The 18,943-nt window shown below is 42.7% G+C and overlaps 1 protein-coding gene across 5 annotated transcripts in view; it reads left to right on the plus strand.

Moving 5' to 3' along the window:
- The first annotated feature begins 789 nt into the window (after positions 1 to 789).
- The window catches only part of fam161b (FAM161 centrosomal protein B), a 32,313-nt gene continuing 14,159 nt past the window's right edge, over positions 790 to 18,943 (plus strand). Inside the window, exons 1-6 of one of the 5 annotated variants that reach the window (XM_041215184.1) lie at positions 790 to 862; positions 4,088 to 4,408; positions 5,523 to 5,668; positions 13,958 to 14,368; positions 15,050 to 15,390; positions 17,295 to 17,422. In XM_041215184.1, coding sequence (XP_041071118.1) covers positions 4,155 to 4,408; positions 5,523 to 5,668; positions 13,958 to 14,368; positions 15,050 to 15,390; positions 17,295 to 17,422 — 1,280 coding nt within the window. In that variant the 5' untranslated portion in view covers positions 790 to 862; positions 4,088 to 4,154. Of the gene's footprint in view, positions 863 to 1,473; positions 1,583 to 4,084; positions 4,409 to 5,522; positions 5,669 to 13,957; positions 14,369 to 15,049; positions 15,391 to 17,294; positions 17,423 to 18,943 lie in introns of those variants that run through there. The other 4 variants (XM_041215185.1, XM_041215182.1, XM_041215186.1 and 1 more) reach the window with 4 other exon arrangements.

Raw genomic sequence — 18,943 nt, forward strand, 5'->3', positions numbered from 1 at the left:
CTCATTCTTCTAAATTCTATGGAATGCAGGCCCAGTGTCCTCAATCTCTCCTCAAAGTACATTCCCGCTATCCCAGGAATACCAGGAGTCATATTGGACTTGAAATGTTAACTTTATTCCTCCCTCCACTGATGCTGCCATACCTGCTTTTTTTTTCCAGTACTTTCTGTTTTTATTCCAAGGTATCCAGTCTGATGAACTTTCGTTGCAATCGCTCTATGGCATGTATATTCTTGCTTAGGTAAGGAGACCAAAACTATACACAATACTCCAAGTGCGGTCTCACGAAGGCGCTATGCAATGTGGGAATCTCTTGCTCGAGAGCACCAAAACTGGAGAAGAAGCATCCGCGAAGGTGCCAACTATTTTGAATGTCTCCCAACAGGCCCTGGTGGAGACCAAGCACAAACAGCGGAAGGAGCAAACCAAAATTCCGAGCATCCCGCCTATCCGCCTCATCAAACACTTTCTCCCCTACTTGTAGCAGAGTGTGCGGATCCATAGAAAGGGGTCACAGCACAGAAAGGGGCCATTCAGCCCATCATGTCTGTGCCAGCTGAAAATGAAAAAAATATAAAAACTAGCTACCCATTCTAAATAAAAAATAAAAATAACTGGAAAAACTCAGCAGGGAAGGGGAAGGGGAGGGGGGGGGAAGGGGGAAGGTGGGGGGGTGTTGGAGGGGGAGAACAGGGGATGGAGGGGGAGAACGGGTGGGGAGGAGAAGGGGAACAGGAGGCGGAGCCGCGACGTGATTGACGGTCGCATGGCCCAATCGGCACCAACCTCGGGTCCGCGATCCCACCAATGGGCGCAGCGGAAGGCGGCGCTCACGGTGACGTGTTGCGTATTTTTCCCTCTGGTGCTGAAGATAATATAAATTTGATTTTTCTTTTCTTTCTTCATCTTCTCTTTTCAGAGTCGGTGCCGCAGGCTTTGCGGTTTCTGGATAATTCGGGAAAGCGACGCCGAAAGGCAGCGAGGGGAGGGGAGGGGAGCGGGCGGCGGGGAAGGGCCTTACCCGGGGGGCGCAGTGTGAAGGGATCCGGCCATTTCCTTCGCAGAATAACAGGGCGACACTGCAGCCGGACACCGGGACACGGCGGGGCGGGCTCGGCTGGGCTGGGCTCGGCTCGGCTCGTGCGCTCACCGAGACCCCGGGCCGCCGGCTCGTTTTTGCTCCCCATCCCGAGCCTCAGTCGGCGCGGCCTGGTTTCCTACCGGCCTCAGGCCCGGTTGTTTGTCGGTTGCCATGGTAACACGCTCATGGCTGAGCTGGCCGGCTTGGTACATATGCGGCCCCTCTGACCCTCTTTCAGAGCTGAAGTCCCTTTGAAGTCCTCTGCAGAAGGGTCATACCAACTAGAAACGTCAACTCTTGTTTTTTTTTTCCTCTCTCTCCACAGGTGCTGTCCGACCTGCTGAGTTTTTCCCAGCATTTTCTGTTTTTGCTTCAGATTTCCGGAATCCCCAGTATCTTTTGCTTAATTTTTTTTTCATTTTCTTTGAAAGTTTCTCTTTACCAGCTATAAAAATATTGAAAACGGGGGACGGCTATTTGGCTGACACATCATCCAATTAGGTAATGAGTCTTTTTACTTTTCAATTGGTGTAGAAAGGCAGTGTGTCACAAGGATGGGATGTGCCGGCCGACTTATGGCTGGAGCGTGAGGTCGTCATGTAACCTCCAGGAATACATTTAATTACAGTTGGCAAGCGTAATGCTAAATGTTTGCAGTTTATTCAAGATTATTATCCCAACCAATCTCATTTCTATTGTAATAAAAGCAAAATACTGTGGATGCTGGAGATCGGAAATAAAAACAAATGCTGGAAAAACTCAGCGGGTCTGGCAGCATCTGTGGAGAAATAAACAGAATTAACATTTTAACTCCAATATATTGTATAGAGCCTTGGTGAGGCTGAACCTAAAGTATTGTGTACTGTTTTGGTCCCCGTACAGAAGCAAAGATAAGCTTGCTATTGAGTGTGCAGAGAAGATTGACCTGACAGATCCTTGGGATGAAAACAAAGTGCTGGAAAAATTCAGACAGTCTGGCATCATCTATAGAGAGAGAAACATAGTTAATATCTCGAGTCCAGTATGATATTCTTCAGAACTGAAAAAGAGGTAGCGATGTGATGAGTTTTATGCTGTTTTAAAAAGGGGCAGGGTCGGGTGGAGCAAAAGGAAAGATCAGAGATAGGTTAGAGGGAAGGGGAGATCAAGTGACAACAAAATCATGGAACCAAGGGTAAAGTGTGTGGTCATGGTGTTAGTAAAGGAGTAATAGCAGAATAAAATAAAGCACTGACTTAAAACAGAACAAGAGAACAAGATTCAGACTGGCACTGGGGGGGAAAAAATTACAAAAACGGAGGACAGAGTTCATGGTCTCAAGTTGTTGAACTCTATGTTGAATCCAGAAGACTGTAAAGTGCCTAATCAGAAGATGAGGTGCTGTTCCTCAAACTTACTTTGGGCTGGAATATCATTTCCAACCTTGAGTTGAAATGAATTTTTTTTTAAAACGTTGTTTATGTTACAAATTTCCCAAGAAAAAAAACTTAACCGGACCTACTTGGAATTTTATTCTTAATGGAAATAAAACCAAGAAAATGCTGAAAATACTCAGCAGGTCAGGCAGTATCTGTGGAAAGAGAAAGTAAGTTAACATTTCAGATCTATGACCTTATATCAGAACTAGATAAAATTAGCAGTATAATGGGATTTAAGCGAGGACAGGTTTTCCCTTTTGCTTCCCCTCTCCAAACCACACTTTTCCCTGCCTTGCTTAAAACCTGTTACATCTCCAACTTTTTCCAGTTCTGATAAAAGGTTATCAACTTGAAACGTGAACTCTGTTTCTCCCTCCATGGATGCTGCCTGACCTGCAGACTATTCCCAGCACTTCTTGTTTTTTTTTTCAGATTTCCAGCATCCACACTATTTTGTCTTTTTTATATTTTATTTTTACGTTGGGGAATGGTAGCATAGTGACTATTTTAGTGGACTAGTAATCCAGAGCCACAAGTTCAAATTCCCACCATGGCAGCTAGAGAATTAGTGTATTCTATAGGCCACCAAATAGTGGGAAAGATGTCGGGAAACAAATTTGCAAGGAAATTATAGAGATTTGCAAAAACTGTACAGGAGTGATAATGGAAGTCTGGAGAATACTTGTGATATTTAGATGTGCTGGCTGTGGATTTTCCCTTTAAGGCCTTTCTGCAATACTCCTAGTGTGGCCAAAAATGTATAGCCTGAGGAAAATTAACAGTCTTGTGTGGAGGAGGAATAGATTTTGTCGATAGCTAGTCAGTCTCCGACTCCCACCTTTGGGGAGAGGTCACTTTATGAAGGTTAGGCAAAGCAGAAGGAAATTGCTGGCTTAAAAAAAAAACTTATGGCACTTTGAGTGAAGTATAATAGTTCCTTAGCATAAATATTTTTAAATTAATTCAACTTTTTTGTTAATAATTGAGATATGGATGACACTGGGAAGATATTATTTATTATGCACTGCTAGATGCACTAAGAACATTAAAAGTCAACTGCATAGTGTGGGACTTACATCTAAACCAGACTAAAGTAGACATGGCAGGACACTTCCTTTACAACAACATTTTATAGCCATTTTATTCTGACATCAGCCACAAACTACCAGACTACATTCACATCTTTCATACAAGGGCTTTGAACTCAAGGACTCTGGCTTGCTAGTCCATTGCCATATCCACTGAACTAGCTAATGTTGCTGATAAAATTGAGTAATTTATTATATGTACCAATCATAGTTCTTAGGAATTGTAGATGTACTGAGTTGATAAATTTGCTCAGGAGCGTACTCAAAGTAACTTTGACTCCTGATCTGAAGAATATGAATATTATGATTGTCAAGTGAAAAATTTGCAGTGCCAAAAGCTACCACAGTAAAAAATATAAAATTCCTAGGAACATAAAAAAGGTCAGTTAGTCTTTGAAAGGGAACTCATCCAAAAAGTTACTATATTATTATTGATTTACACATTCATGGTTCCTTAATGATTGCAATGAAATGATAATTGCTGTTTGATCTTTCAGCAGAATATGTCTGAACAAGATAGACTCATTTCAGACTACTGGGTGAAACAGGTTCAACAAAGCTGAAATAATGGAGACTTTGGAGCAAGATCAAATACTGTTTGAAAATCAGTACCACGAAGAGCTTTTGACCTTAAAGAACTCATGTAGGCAGAGACTGCTGATGCTAGGCAAGCACTACAAGCAACAGAAGAATATGTGTAACATGCAGCATAAGGATAACATGAAAAGTTTGGGACTCACGGAGGAACTAGACAAGTTTTTCATGATTAATGAAGGAAGAACTCCTGTGATGAATAGTCCCTGCAAGTTGCATTCATCTGGGTGAGTCTGTTGTGGTCAAAGTAGATAAATCCATCTTGGGTTATTTGCCCCTCAATTCCCATACACATTAATTTAGTCCCCCTGTTCACTTTTGGTGCTTCAAGAACAACAACTTACATTTATATAATGCTTTTATCATAGGTAAACATCCCAATGCACTTAACAAGAGCATTATCAATAAAAACATTTTTAGCCACAAAGAAGATATCAGGACAGCTTGACCAAAGAGATGGGTTTTAGGCAGGACCTTAAAGGAGGAGGGAGAGAGGTGGAAATATTTGGCGATGGAATTACAGAACTTAGGGCCCAGGCAGCCAAAAGCATAGTTGCCAGTGGTGGAGTGATTAAAATCAGGGATGCACAGAGTTAATAATTCAGTTAAAATTGGCAATCTTGGAGCCATTAACGTTGCTGTTAAACTCTGAAGCAAAATATTTTTCGCTAAAGCTGACCTCAGATGGAATTGTTGATGTAGTGCTTTGGAATCTTATGACCTGTGCCATTGAATGGATGGATGTGGGTTTGTACTCATGAATTGTGGCCATGTACCCATTTCTCATGTGACAGCATGTGGGAATTTCAGCAAATGTTTACAAACAGCACAGAGAATTGACATAAAGTGTCACTGGGTGCTTTTAATCTAAGATTCCCTTGTTAACAGTAATTGTCTCTTATATACTGAAAAATAAACTTTGCAAGTTTATTTTATCTGTATTCCCTCGCCATCGCCTTATCTCTAATTGTACTTCAGCCAGAGCAGTAAGGGAAATTGGACCCGAAACCTGCCTGCAGTAAATGATAATGCAGTTTAGTAATAAATAAATGAGAGGCAAGCAGGACAACTCTTTTCTTCTCCGCCGATGCTGCCAGACCTGCTGAGTTTTTCCAGGTAATTCTGTTTTTGTTTCAGTTTTCTCTATGTCCTTCAGCACACTCTGCCTAGGATTTGCAAACTGGGAATTCTTTCAGACTCCACTACTATTCCAAATTGTATGATACCAAATGCACAGTACTCATCATACTTATATAGTTTGGGTTATATATACCAGTGTCAAACACTGGCCATTTTATTCATTTTTTTAATCTTACACTCAGCTATTATTATTTTTGTCAGAAACACAATGGTGAGAAATTCCTACTCTGCGAAAGAACTCTGCAGTTTAACTGATTCAGAGTTGAATGCTAAAAAGGATCATTTACAGCTGAAGAAGTCCAGCAGACCTAAGAGCGCTACTTCAGATTGGATCTTGCAGTTTACAGGTGAAACATTTCCCAAATGTATTAATAACACCATGTGGTTCAGAAACTATTTTTGGTTGAAGAACTCCTTTCCCACTAGTAATCACAGACCCATCTAAATTATACTGTATAATACTCATAATATGAAAGTGCTGCATGTAAAGAGTGATTTAGAATTGCTTTTGGGAAAACAGGTATTTTGTTCTGCACTTCAGCTCCTCCTTGCACGCTCCCCTGTTACTGAGTCAGCAGACCCACCCTGCATTGCATGTGTGCCAGCCACTCTTCACTCCTGCCTCCCAGCTTGCACTTTCATAATATTTCACAAACCTCAGGAAAGTCTCCACTTGGATGCCCAAGGTCTGATGACCTCAGCTTGGGAATTATTGAACTACACAAAAACCAAGCTTTCCATAGCAAACAAAATATTTGCTATCAGAAGGAGAAATTTATTAAGAGTCACATATCAAAAAACATGGTGGTGGTGGTGGTGGGGGTGGGGATGGGGTGGTGGTGGTGGTGTTGGGGGTTGGGGGGGGTGTATTTTATGTCTAAACATCTTTTAGCATTGTGCCAAAGCCTCCAGTAGCTCTTCTGCAATTAACAGTAGGGAAAGGAGAATTATTACTACCTGCACAAAAGTTAAAGTAAAGAAAGATTTCTGGGGCTGGATTTTCCTTCGCAATGCCATCTAAAATAAGGTGTCTTCTAAATTTATTATTTCATAGTATGTGGGCATTAGAGGCAAGGCCAGCTTTTGATGCCCATCCCTAATTGCCCTAGTACAAGTAACTTGCTAGGTCATTTCAGAGGGCAGTTAAAGTCAACCACATTGCTATGGGTCTGGAGTTCTATGTAGGCCAGACCAGATAAATTTAGCAGATTTAGTAAACCAGATGGGTTTTACAACAATTGATGATAGTTGTCATGGTTACTATTACTTAGACTAGCTTTATATTCTAGGTTTATTAATTGAATTTAAATTCCACCAGCAGCCATGTCAAATTTGAACCTGTGTCCCAAAGCATTAGCTTGGGCCTCTGGATTACTAATCCAGTGACATTATCATTATACCACCATCTGTCCACCATCACAGAATCACAGTGCAGAAGAGGCCTTTTGGCCCATCGTGTCTGCACCGACACGTGAGAAACATCTGATCTATCTACCTAATCCCATTCACTAGCACTTGGCCCATAGCCTTGAATGTTATGACGTGCCAAGTGCTCATCCAGGTACTTTTTAAAGGATGTGAGGCAACCCGCCTCCACCACCCTCCCGGCAGCGCATTCCAGACCATCACCACTCTTTGTGTAAAAAATATTTTTCCACACATCCCCCCTATACCTCCTGCACCTCACCTTGAACTTATGCCCCCTTGTGACTGACCCTTCAACTAAGGGGAACAACTGCTCCCTATCCACCCTGTCCATGCCCCTCATAATCTTGTACACCTCAATCAGGTCGCCCCTCAGTCTTCTCTGCTCCAACGAAAGCAACCCAAGTCTATCCAACCTCTCTTCATAACTTAAATGTTTCATCCCAGGCAACATCCTGGTGAATCTCCTCTGCACCCACTCCAGTGCAATCACTTCCTTCCTATAATGTGGCGACCAGAACTGCACACAGTACTCCAGCTGTGGCCTCACCAAGGCTCTATACAACTCCAATATGACCTCCCTATTTTTGTAACCTACGCCTCGATTGATAAAGACAAGTGTCCCATATGCCTTTTTCACCACCCCACTAACATCCCCCTCTGCCTTCAGAGATCTATGGACACACACCAAGGTCCCTTTGTTCCTCAGAACTTCCTAGTGTCATGCCGTTGAATAAATACTTCCTTGTCAAATTACTCCTTCCAAAGTGTATCACCTCTCACTTTTCAGGGTTAAATTCCATCTGCCCATTTGACCATCCCATCTATATCTTCCTGTAGCCCAGGACACTCAACCTCACAGTTAACCATCCAGCCAATCTGTGTGTCATCCGCAAACTTACTAATCCTACCCCCCACATAGTCATCTATGTCGTTTATATAAATGACAAATAATAGGGGACCGAGCACAGATCCCTGCAGTACGCCACTGGACACTGGCTTCCAGTCACGAAAGCATCCTTCTGTCATCACCCTCTGCCTCCTACAACTAAGTCAATTTTGAATCCACCTTATCAAATTACCCTGTATCCCATGTGTATTTGCCTTCTTTATAAGTCTCCCATGTGGGACCTTGTCAAAGGCTTTCCTGAAATCCATATAAACTACAACTGCACTACCCTCATCTACACACCTGGTCTCCGCCTCAACAAATTCAATCAAATTTGTTAGGCATGACCTCCCTCTGACAAAGCCATGCTGACTATCCCTGATCAAACCTTGCCTCTCCAAGTGGAGATAGATACTCTCCTTCAGAACTTTCTCCAATAGTTTCCCTACCACTGACGTGAGACTCACTGGCCTGTAGTTCCCTGGCTTCTCTCTATAACCCTTCTTAAATAGCGGAACCACATTAGCTGTTCTCCAATCCTCTGGCACCTCCCTCGTGGCCAAAGACGACTTAAAAATTTGGGTCAGAGCCCTTGCGATCTGCTCTCTTGTCTCCCTCAGCAGTCTGGGACACAAATCATTCTGACCTGGAGATTTGTCCACTTCTAAGCCTGCCAATGCCTCCAATACCTTGTCACTCCCTCTATCAGTTTGCCCAAGAACCTTGCAGTCTCTCTCCCTGAGTTCGATACCTTCATCCTCATTCTCTTGAGTGAAGACGGATGTGAAGTATTCATTCAACACTCTAGCGACATCCTCTGGCTCCACCCATAGATTGACCCCTTGGTCCCTTATGGGCCTTACTCTTTCCCTGGTTATCCTCTTTCCATTGATATACTTATAGAATATCTTGGGATTTTCCTTACTTTTACCAGCCAGAGCTTCCTCATATCCCCTCTGCTCTCCTAATTGCTTTTTTAAGCTCCACCCTGCGCTTTCTGTACTCCACTAATGCCTCTGCTGATTTGCTTCCCTTGTACCTGCTAAAAGCCTCTCTTTTCCTTCTCGTCGTAACTTGAATATCTCATGGTTCTCTGGGCTTATTACTCCTTCCTATCACCCTCGAGGGAACATGTTGAGCCTGAACCCTCCCCATTTCTTTTTTAAACACCCCCCACTGTTCCTCTGTAGATTTCCCCACAAGTAACTGTTCCCAGTCTACTTTGGCCAGATCCTGCCTTATTTTACTAAAGTCCACTCTCCCCCAATCCAAATCATTTTTTTGCAACTTGTCGATTTCTTTGTCCATAACAAACTTAAACTGTACCATGTTGTGGTTGCTATCGCTAAAATGCTCGCCCACCACCACCTCAGCCACCTGTCCGGCTTCATTCCCCAGAATTAGGTCCAGCAATGCAACGTCCCTTGTTGGGCCCTCTACATATTGACCTAAAAAGTTCTCCTGTACACATTTCAAGAAACCCACTCTATCCAAGCTCTTAACACTATGTCTATCCAAATTAATGTTGGGAAAGTCGAAATCACCTAATATAATTACCCTATTGTTTTTGTTTTCACACACCTCCACAAATTGTGCACATATTTGCTCCTCAATTTCCTGCTGACTACCTGGGGGTCTATAATAAACGCCTAACAATGTGGCTGCCCCTTTTTTATTGCTAAGCTTTACACACAAAGCTTCATTCGATGCCCCCTCCAAGATATCATCTCTCCTTACTGCAGTAACTGACTCCCTAACTAATAATGCAACTCTTCCTCCTCTTTTACCCCATCCCCTGTCTCGCCTGAAGATTCTATATCCCGGAATGTTGAGCTGCTAATCCTGCCCTTCCCTCAACCACGTCTCAGTGATGGCTATTATATCACACTTCCACGTGTCAATCCTCACCCTTAACTCATCAGTTTTACCTGTAATACTCCTGGCATTAAATTAGAGGCCATCCAGCCTTGCCTTACTCCCTTGAAGCTTAATGCAGCTGCACTCCCTCTGACTTGATTGTTTTACTGTATTATGATGTGTCCCTATCCTGCTAACATTCTGTGTCCCCTCCCCCTGCCGAATTAATTTAAACTCCTCCCAACAACACAAGGATGTCAGTCCCGCTCTGGTTCAGATGTAAACCGTCCCTCTTGTACAGATCCCACCTTCCCCAGGAACGGTCCCAGTGATCCAGGAATCTAAAACCCTCCCTCCTGCACCAACTCTTAAGCCACATATTCATCTGCGCTATTCTCCTATTTCTGAGCTCGCTAGCACTTGGCACTGGGAGTAATCCAGAGATTACAACCCGAGAGGTCTTGCTTTTTAGTCTACTACCTAACTCCCTGAATTCTTGATGCAAGACCTCATCCCTCTTTCTACCTATGTCATTGGTACCAACATGTACCATGACCTCTGCCTTATCACCCTCCCCCTTCAGGATGCCCTGCAGCCGTTCAGTGACATCCTGGAGCCTGGCACCAGGGAGGCAACATACCATCCTGGAGTCACATTGACAGCCACAGTAGTGCCTATCTGTTCCCCTGACCAAAGAATCCCCTATTACTATTGCTCTTCCTCCCCTCCTGTACAGACAAGCTGCTTGTGGTGCCAGAAGGTTGGCTCTGTCCGCACTCCCTGGAGGAACCAGCACCCTCATCAGCCTCCAAAATGGAATGCCAATTTGCAAGCCGGACCCCAGGGGACTCCTGAACTACCTGCCTGTTTCTCTTGGACTGCCTAGTGGTCACTCATTCCCTTCCTTCCTCAAATCCCTTCATCTTCGGTGTGACCAACTCTCTAAACCTGCTATCCATGATGCTCTCAGACTCCCGGATGCTCCACAGTGTCCCCAGCCGCTGTCCCAGCTCTAGAACCCGAGCTTCCAGGAGCTGCAGCAGGACACACTATGTGCACATATGCTGGTCCCGGGCACTGGAAGTGGCTTCCCACATGGAGCACGAGGAGCACACCACAGCTTTGAGCACTCCTGCCATGACTTATCCCTTTAAATTAAACCTTTTAAGTCAATTACTCTAGGGCTTTTCTTTCCTGATCCTCATTACTGTAGAATATACAAACTATAAACCACAAAAAGACCTTAAACTATAAGCGATTAAAGTAGTAAAAATCTTACCCGCTACTTACCAGTGATTCTTTTCCCTTGTAGCGTCTACTGCTGCAGCAGGGCAACACCCACGTCTGAAGATTTCAGAGGTTGGATAGCAAGGAAAAAATGCAAAGAGCACCTCATCCCTTATGCACTGAATTCCCACTTTGCACCAAATTGCCAATACCCACTCTGGCTGTGCCCCACTCAGGATGTGCTCTCTCCCCTGTTCGTGTGCAAGCACACTGTAGTCATGATTGCAATAAAATGATAATTGCTGTATGAACTTTTAGCAGGATATTTCTGAACAGGACAGACAAGTGTGAAAGTGATGAAAAATGGGACAAAGTCAGTTAGTAAACCTTAATGTTACTTTCCAACCCCAAACTCAATTTCTTTCCCTCCAATTCTGCTGGGACAGTTATCAGCTGCTCATTCCCCGGCAGCCACATGCAAATACTGGCAGGGAAACGAAGTCTAGTAAGCTGCCTCATATGGGATTACATAGGAAATATGGCACAGAAACAGGCCATTTGGCCAATCCAGTCCATGCTGGTGTTTATACTCTGCTCGAGCCTCCTCCATCTTATCTCATCTAAATCTATCATCCTAACCATTAATTCCCTTCTTCCTCATATGCTTGTGTAGCTTCCCCTTAAATGCATTTATATATCCACTTCAACCACACCCTGTGGTAACAAGTTCCATATTCTCACCACTCGTTGGGTAAAGATTCTTCTGGACTCCCTATTGGATTTCTTGGTGACTATTTTATACTGATGACCTCTAGTTGTGCTCTTTCCCACAAAACAGAAACATTCTCTCCATTTACACTCTATCAAAACCTTTCATAATTTTAAAGGCCTCTATTTAGGTCACTCCTCTGCCTTTTTTTCAAGAAAAAAGAGACCCAGCCTGTCAGTCCTTTCCTAATATAAATACCCACACATTTCTGCTATAATTCTTGTAAATCTTATCTGCACTCTCTCCAGTGCCTCTATATCCTTTTACAATATGGTGACCAGAGCTGCATGCAGTATTCTAAGCTCTCGTCTAACCAAGGTTTGTTACAGGTTTAACATAACGTCTCTACTTTTTTTAGCTCTATCCCTCTAAAAATAAAGCCGAGTGCTTGTTTTTTTTTAATGACCTTGTTAACCTTTGGCATGACTTGTAGTGATTGGTGCATTTGTACTCTGAGATCCATTTGTTCCTCTACCTTTCAAGTCCCCTTCCCCAAAGGACTTGAACCTTCCAAGTAATAAGTAGTAGATATTGCCTTGATCTCCACCAGCCCTAGGAATGGCCAAGCGAAACATGGCAGTAGACCCTGAAATAGAATTGGGAAATCAGTTGTACATCAGTAATTTACAACTATTTTTTTCTTAATTCATTCATGGGATGTGAATGTCAAGGCAAGCATTTATTGCCCAGCCCATCCCTTGAGGTGGTAATAGTGAGCCCACTTCTTGAACAGCTGCAGTCCATGTAGGTATACCTATAGTTAGGAAGGGAGTTCCAGGTTTTTGACCTAGCAACAGTGAAGGAAGGCAGTATAGTTCCAAGTCAGGATGGTGTGTGGCTTGGAGGGGAACTTGCAGGTGGTGGTGTTTCTTAGCCCCTGTGCCTTTGTCCTCCTAGGTGGTGGAGGTCACGGGTTTGGAAGGAGCAGGCGAAGGAGGCTTTTTAAAAATTCAATCATGGGATGTGGCCAGCATTTATTGCCCATCCCTAATTGCCTTTGTTCAGAGTGCATGTAAGAGGGCATATTGCTGTGGGTCTGGAGTCACATCTTTGCCATATTAGGTATAAGTGAACCAGATGGATGTTTATAACAATCGGCAATGGTTTATGAATTGAAATTTCACCAGCTGCTGTGGGATTTGAACCTGGGTCCCCAGAGCATTACCCTGGGTCTCTGGGATACTAGTCAGTGACAATACCACTAAGCTACTGCCTTCCCAAGATGCAAGTTGGAAAGAGATGTTATCTTTATGACTCCTCATTGCTAGAGAGTTGTTATGTTATGGTTGTGGAAAAATATTTGAGTTTCAGCCACTGCCTTCAGGAAAGGAGGACAAATAAAGAAGAAAACTCGGGGTTGTGGTGGGGGGGGGAGACTATGCAATATTGAAATCAAGAGAACTACAAACTCTTCTGCTTTCACTGGAATAGCATTGAAGAACAAGCAGTCAACCACACCAACTTACCTCCAAGATGATTTGTCAACAGTGTTAAAACAAAGTTGGGGATGACAAAATGCTCACCCTGTGTAATAAGTGATAGACAGTGCAGTAATTACACAAACTCACAATTAATATTGGAAAGAGAGATCATAAGGGTGGCTGATGTGATTCACATTAGTTCAACAGGGACATTCTTATAATGGTTAGAGGGGGCATGATTTTGCATGTGACCTGTGTTATAGCTGACCTGGATGCATTTGATATCCGAAGTAGAAAGGTACTGCACTTCAGATAACATTCCTCACCTTGCTGGGCACAAAAATAATCAAAAGTCATAACTATAAGATAATCCCTTGGGAGGGGAATCTAGAACACGGGTCTAAGGATAAGGAGTCGATTATTTAGGACTGAGATAAGGGGAAATTTCTTCACTGAGTGTTGTCAATCTTTGGAATTCTGTACCCCAGAGGATGTGGATGTTCCATCATTGAGTATATTCAAGGCTGAGACAGACAGATTTTTGTGTTCTCAGGGAATCGAGGGAGATGAGGCATGGATGGAAAAGTGGCGTTGAGGCAGAAAATCATCCATGATCATTTTTGATTGGCTCCAGCTTCTATTTCTTCCGTTCTTATGTTCTTAAGTCTAATAAGAAATTCAGGACCAATTTCTTTACTTAGAGTAGTTAGAATGTGGAATTCGCTACCACATTGAATGTTTGAGGTGGACAGAATAGATGCATTTAAGGAAACACTAGATAAGTATGTGAGGGAGAAGGGGATAGAAGGATATGTTGATAGGGTGAGGTAAAGAAAGGTGGGTGAGTATAGACCAATTGGACCCAAATGGCTTGTTTCTATGCTGTAAATTCTAGGGAGAGAGAAATTGAACAGCTGGTGCTCTTCTATCGTTCATAGCAAAGACATTCAATGATTTATGGATGTTTTAAAACCCGGGGAAGAACTTGTGTAGTATCCGTCACTGTTTCATAACTCTACGTACGTACTTACTGAATTGTTTTGTGCAGTCCCTCAGCCATTCAACATGACGATGCGGGAAGGTCAAAAGAAGACTCAGCTTCTCAGATCCAGGTTATTGCTGGAAATAGAGAAGGATCTAGTGGAAAAACAGAAGGAGGAAGAAACAGAATGTCAGAAGAAATTCCGGGCTCTTCCTGTACCTGCTCATGTTTATTTGCAACTTTATGAAGAAATGAATGAACGGAACGAGGAAAGAAGAAAGAGAGAAAGAGAGAAGCGCAAAGAATTTCTGATGTCCACACAGAAACCGTTTAATTTTACTGAGAAGGAGGAAGAGAGGAAGGAGAAGCTGAAACTACAGCACAGTACAGCAGCACCAGAAACAGCAAAAACGGTCAAACAGATAAAGAAAATTCCTTGGTCCGTTCAAGATCCAACAGTAAGCAAGAAATTAAAAGGTAAGCTGAGTAACTGATTGCAATATGCATTTACAATGACTGGTCTACATTGTGGTGCAATATTCTGGTCATGCCACACCTCGGTAACCAAAACAGAAATCCCCATGGCACAGACCATCTCCAAATGGGATGGTAACCTGATCCTCCAGCACCTGCCTATGCAGCCATCAACTAAAAATAGGAGCTGTCTTGAGAGCAGGTAGTGACAGGAATGAGGGTACGGAACCTAATTATCTTTCTCTTTACGATTTTGTTTCTAGCCCTTGCTCCATCCCTCTCTCTTCCAGTATACAAGTTGGCTGAGATTGGAAATTTGCTGCAGAAACCTCAGGAACAAACCAACACACGTTGCCTATTACATACAGCTGCTGAATGTCCAACACAACATATTAGATAATTAATTATTAATAACCCTCTGCCAGAACCATGTGGCAATTAAAGGCATTCTTATCAGAGGTTTGGAACTGACTGAGCTGAAACCTGGGACAACGATCCCTAACAGAAGAGACCAGGCCTCTGCTTAAAATGCCCCAAAATAGTACAGCTGAGATTCCAATCGTGCAGTGTTGAGTTTGAATCTTTGCTTATCCTCTCCCTAGTACATCACATATTAATGCTACCAAGCATATTGCTAAGTATGTTTCTGTTAAAGTACATTTTTTTTCTATCTCTTTCTTAAAGAAGATGAACTGTTCAGAAAGATCCGGATACAGATGCGAGCTGCAGACTTGCTCAAAAGTGCTTCCTCACCTATAGATCTTCATCCTTACAAAAAAGAGCTGGCCAGATCAAGCTCGACAAAAACAAGACAGGAAAAGCTGGGATTCTTAGACGAAATACCAAAGTTCAAACCAAGGATAAATCCTGAAGTTCCAGATTATGCAAAACTCTATAAAGCATTTCAGAGAGAAGCAAGAAGAAAGCAACAGGTGAAGGAGACGACAAAATGTGTACCTTTTGAACTCCATACATCAAAGTTAGCACCACGGCGAAGTAAAACAAGTGAAGACATTGTTTCGAAGGTAAGTTTTTCACTGCAATGCCACTGGAGGACCCCGTCAAAGCTTGGTGTATAATGAGAATTAGTTCCAGCAGCCACATACATACCAAGAATCCCTATCTGGATACAGGGGGGTAGATCTTCATTTTCACTTATTGGGCTATAACCTGGCAGCACAGATTGCCCACCATTAGTGCTTGGTTTTCTAGCCTTTGTTTATGCCATTCTCCAGGGTTTCACCCAATCTTCTGCCAAAGTTACGGCAGAAGAGCAGGGAATCACCTTGGAAATTTTACCCTTGGGACTTTACTTACAGGTTATTCTTTCTAGGCAGTTCCTTGGGATCGACGATGACTTGATTTCACTGCGGTTCGATGGATTCAGAGATGGTTGATAAGTGCAATGTGTGGTCATGGTGCTTGAAAGGATGGGCAAATGGGTTGTTTGGAGGTTTGTGCACTCCCTCTGCCACCTAGATTCCACCTTTGCATGTTCCCGACAAAATCTTCCAATGTGTTAGGTACCTTCCTGGATGAGGTTTCTCCATTTTGGTTGGTCACAAGCCAGGGACTTCCATGAGTCAGTAGGGATGTTTGACTTTTTTGGAGATGCTTTGAGGACATCTCTAAAGCATTCCCACTGTCCTCTTGGGAGTCTCCTGCTGCACCCAAGTTCCAAGTAGAATAGTTGCTTTGGGAGTTGGGAGTTTGGCGTCAGGCATACAAACGACACGTCCCGCCCAGCGGACCTGATTTTAAGTGATTAGCACCTCAATGCTGGGTAAGTTGATTTGGAGAGGGCACTAATGTTGCACTTTCTTGACAGCAGATTTGGAGAATCTTGTGAAGGCACCACTAGTGATACTTCACCAGTGCTGTGAGGTGTCTGCTTACAGGTAATCACGTGTGGAAAGAATATACCTACATCATTCCAGACTACAAATGTACATAGAGCTGGCTGTAGGATGCAAGTCTGGTGAGAAAATTTGTGCAAGTCACTGAAATACTCCAGACTGAAAGTAAGAAACAGAGTTTGTATTTTTTAAACTTAAAATGTAAACTGTCTGGCAGCTCCATAGCTCAGAGGCTAAGTGCACTGCCTGATGTGGTTTCTGAGGCCTGTGGAAGGTGCTAGGTTCAATGTAGGACTTGTACTGTGTTAGCTATTTATGGTTGGAGTGAAACTATTAATACCAAAATTGACCTTGTGGGTCAGACAATCAGATTTCTACACGGTAAATCAGGTGAGTACAGCATGGATAAGGAACCCAGGACTCATTAGCATCATTTCAAAGCTGTAATGAGCGCCAGCTCCTCATTATCGAGAGTCTTGAGCAGCAGTTGCATAACTCCAGTGTGAAAAAACAGAAACAAACTTGGGTCAATGATCCTGGCATGAAGGAAGGCAAAATCTCTAGCAACACCGACTAACCCCCCCAGGACTGGTAGTATCTGTGCATTTGGTGAAAAATGTTCCCTATATTCCAGTATTCTCTTCACCACACCCTATCACCCTTGTATGCAGTCTGAGTACAAATTTGCTTGATCCATATCAATATTTTTATATGATTCTGTTGTGTTATTCGCATGGCTTTATTCAAATGATCAGATGATTCAGAGTTTATTAATGCAAAAAATAATTTTGAGTTATCAGGAGAAAACTCTGTAATCAAATATTGGGGTTCAGATGGTGGCTATAACGTTAATTGAAGCTCTTAATTCAGATTGTATACTTGTGGCTCCTTTTGGATTAAACAACATTCATTTAACTGCACTTAATTATCCAACTTTAGTGCAAGTGCAATAATTTGCCCCTTTTTCTTATTAAAAATGGTTACTTCCTTATAAAAATCTTGTATTAAACAACTATGGGTATTGCATAACACTTTTCAAGCATAAAGTGCATACTTTGCTGTCGCATTAACAGGATTCTCATAAGAAGGTAAACACTCGGTTGACTAGAAGCAATTCTTTCGGTGGCATTCATTCACTATCTTCTGATACGCTTCCCACCTATACAACAGATGCTGCAAGAAAAAGGCAATCAGCTGTCAGGTAAAACAAAATTGGAAGTTAAGCATAAACCGTCATAATAGATGCGACCATGCTTTCTTTTTCAATGCATTGAAAATAAATTTACCAAATGATGGAGTGTGAAATCTGCCTCAGAATTTTTTTTTATTATTCATTCATGGAATGTTGCCGTTGTGGCAAGGCCAGCATTTATTGCTATCCCTCATTGCTCTTGAGAAGGTATTGATGAGCTTCCTTCTAGAATACAACTAAGTAATTTGCTAAGCCATAAGACACAGGAGCAGAAATAGGCTATACTACCCGAGTCTGCTCCGCCATTCAATGAGATCATGGCTGATCTGATAATCCTTAATTCCACTTTCCTGCCTTTTCCCCATAATCCTTGATTCCCTTAAAAATCTGTCTATCACAGCCTTGAATATACTTAACGACCCAGCTTCTACAGCCCTCGGCAGTAAAGAATTCCACAGATTCATTACCCTCTGAGATGAATTTCCTCCCCAGCTCTGCCTTAAATGGGCAACCCCTTTCTCTGAGATTATGCCCTCTAGTCCTAGACTCTCCCAAAAGAAACAGCCTCTCAGCATCTACCCTGTCAAGACCCCTTAGAATCTTATATGTTTCAATAAGGTCGCATCTCATTTTTCTAAACTCCAATGAGTACAGTCCCATCCGACTCAACATCTTCTCATAAGAAAATCCCTCCATACCTGGCGTCAACCTAGTGAACCTTCTCTGGACTGCCTCCAATGCCAGTATATTTTTCCTTAGTCAAGGGAACCAAAACTGTTCACAGTATTCTAGATGTAGTCGAATTAGTGCCTTGTATAGTTTTAGCAATGACTTCCCTATTTTTATACTCCATTCCCTTTGAAATAAAGGCCAACATTCCATTTGCCTTCCTTATTACCTGTTGAACTTGTATGCTAGCTTTTTGTGATTCATGCAAGAGGACCCCCAAATCCGTCTGTGCTGCATCTTTCTACAGTCTTTCTCCATTTAAGTAATATTCAGCTCCTCTATTCTTCCTGCCAAAGTGGATAACCTCACATTTTCCCACATTATATTCCATCTGCCAAGTTTTTGCCCACTCACTTAACCTGTCTCCTTCTGTAGACTCATTGTGTCACCCTCACCACTTGTCTTCCCACTTATTTTTGTGTCATCTGCAAACTTGGCGATAGTACATTCACTTCCCTCATCCAAGTCAATAAATATTATAAATAATTGTGGCCTGAGCACTGATTCCTGTGGCACTCCACTAATCACAGGTTGCCATCCTGAAAATGCCCCCCTTATCCCAACTCTCTGTCTTCTATTAGTTAGCCAATCCTCTATCCATGCTAATATACTACCCCCAAGCATGGGCTTTTATCTTATTAAGTAGCCTCATGTGCGTTACCTTATCGAACGCCTTTTGGAAATCCAAATATTACATCCACTGGTTCCCCTTTATCTATCCTGCTTGTTACCTCCTAAAAGAATTCTAATAAATTTGTCAGCCATGATTTCCCCGTCATGAAGCCATACTGACTCTGCTTG

This window comes from Carcharodon carcharias, chromosome 20 (assembly GCF_017639515.1).
Source record: "Carcharodon carcharias isolate sCarCar2 chromosome 20, sCarCar2.pri, whole genome shotgun sequence".
In the NCBI taxonomy this organism is placed as follows: Eukaryota; Metazoa; Chordata; class Chondrichthyes; order Lamniformes; family Lamnidae; genus Carcharodon; species Carcharodon carcharias.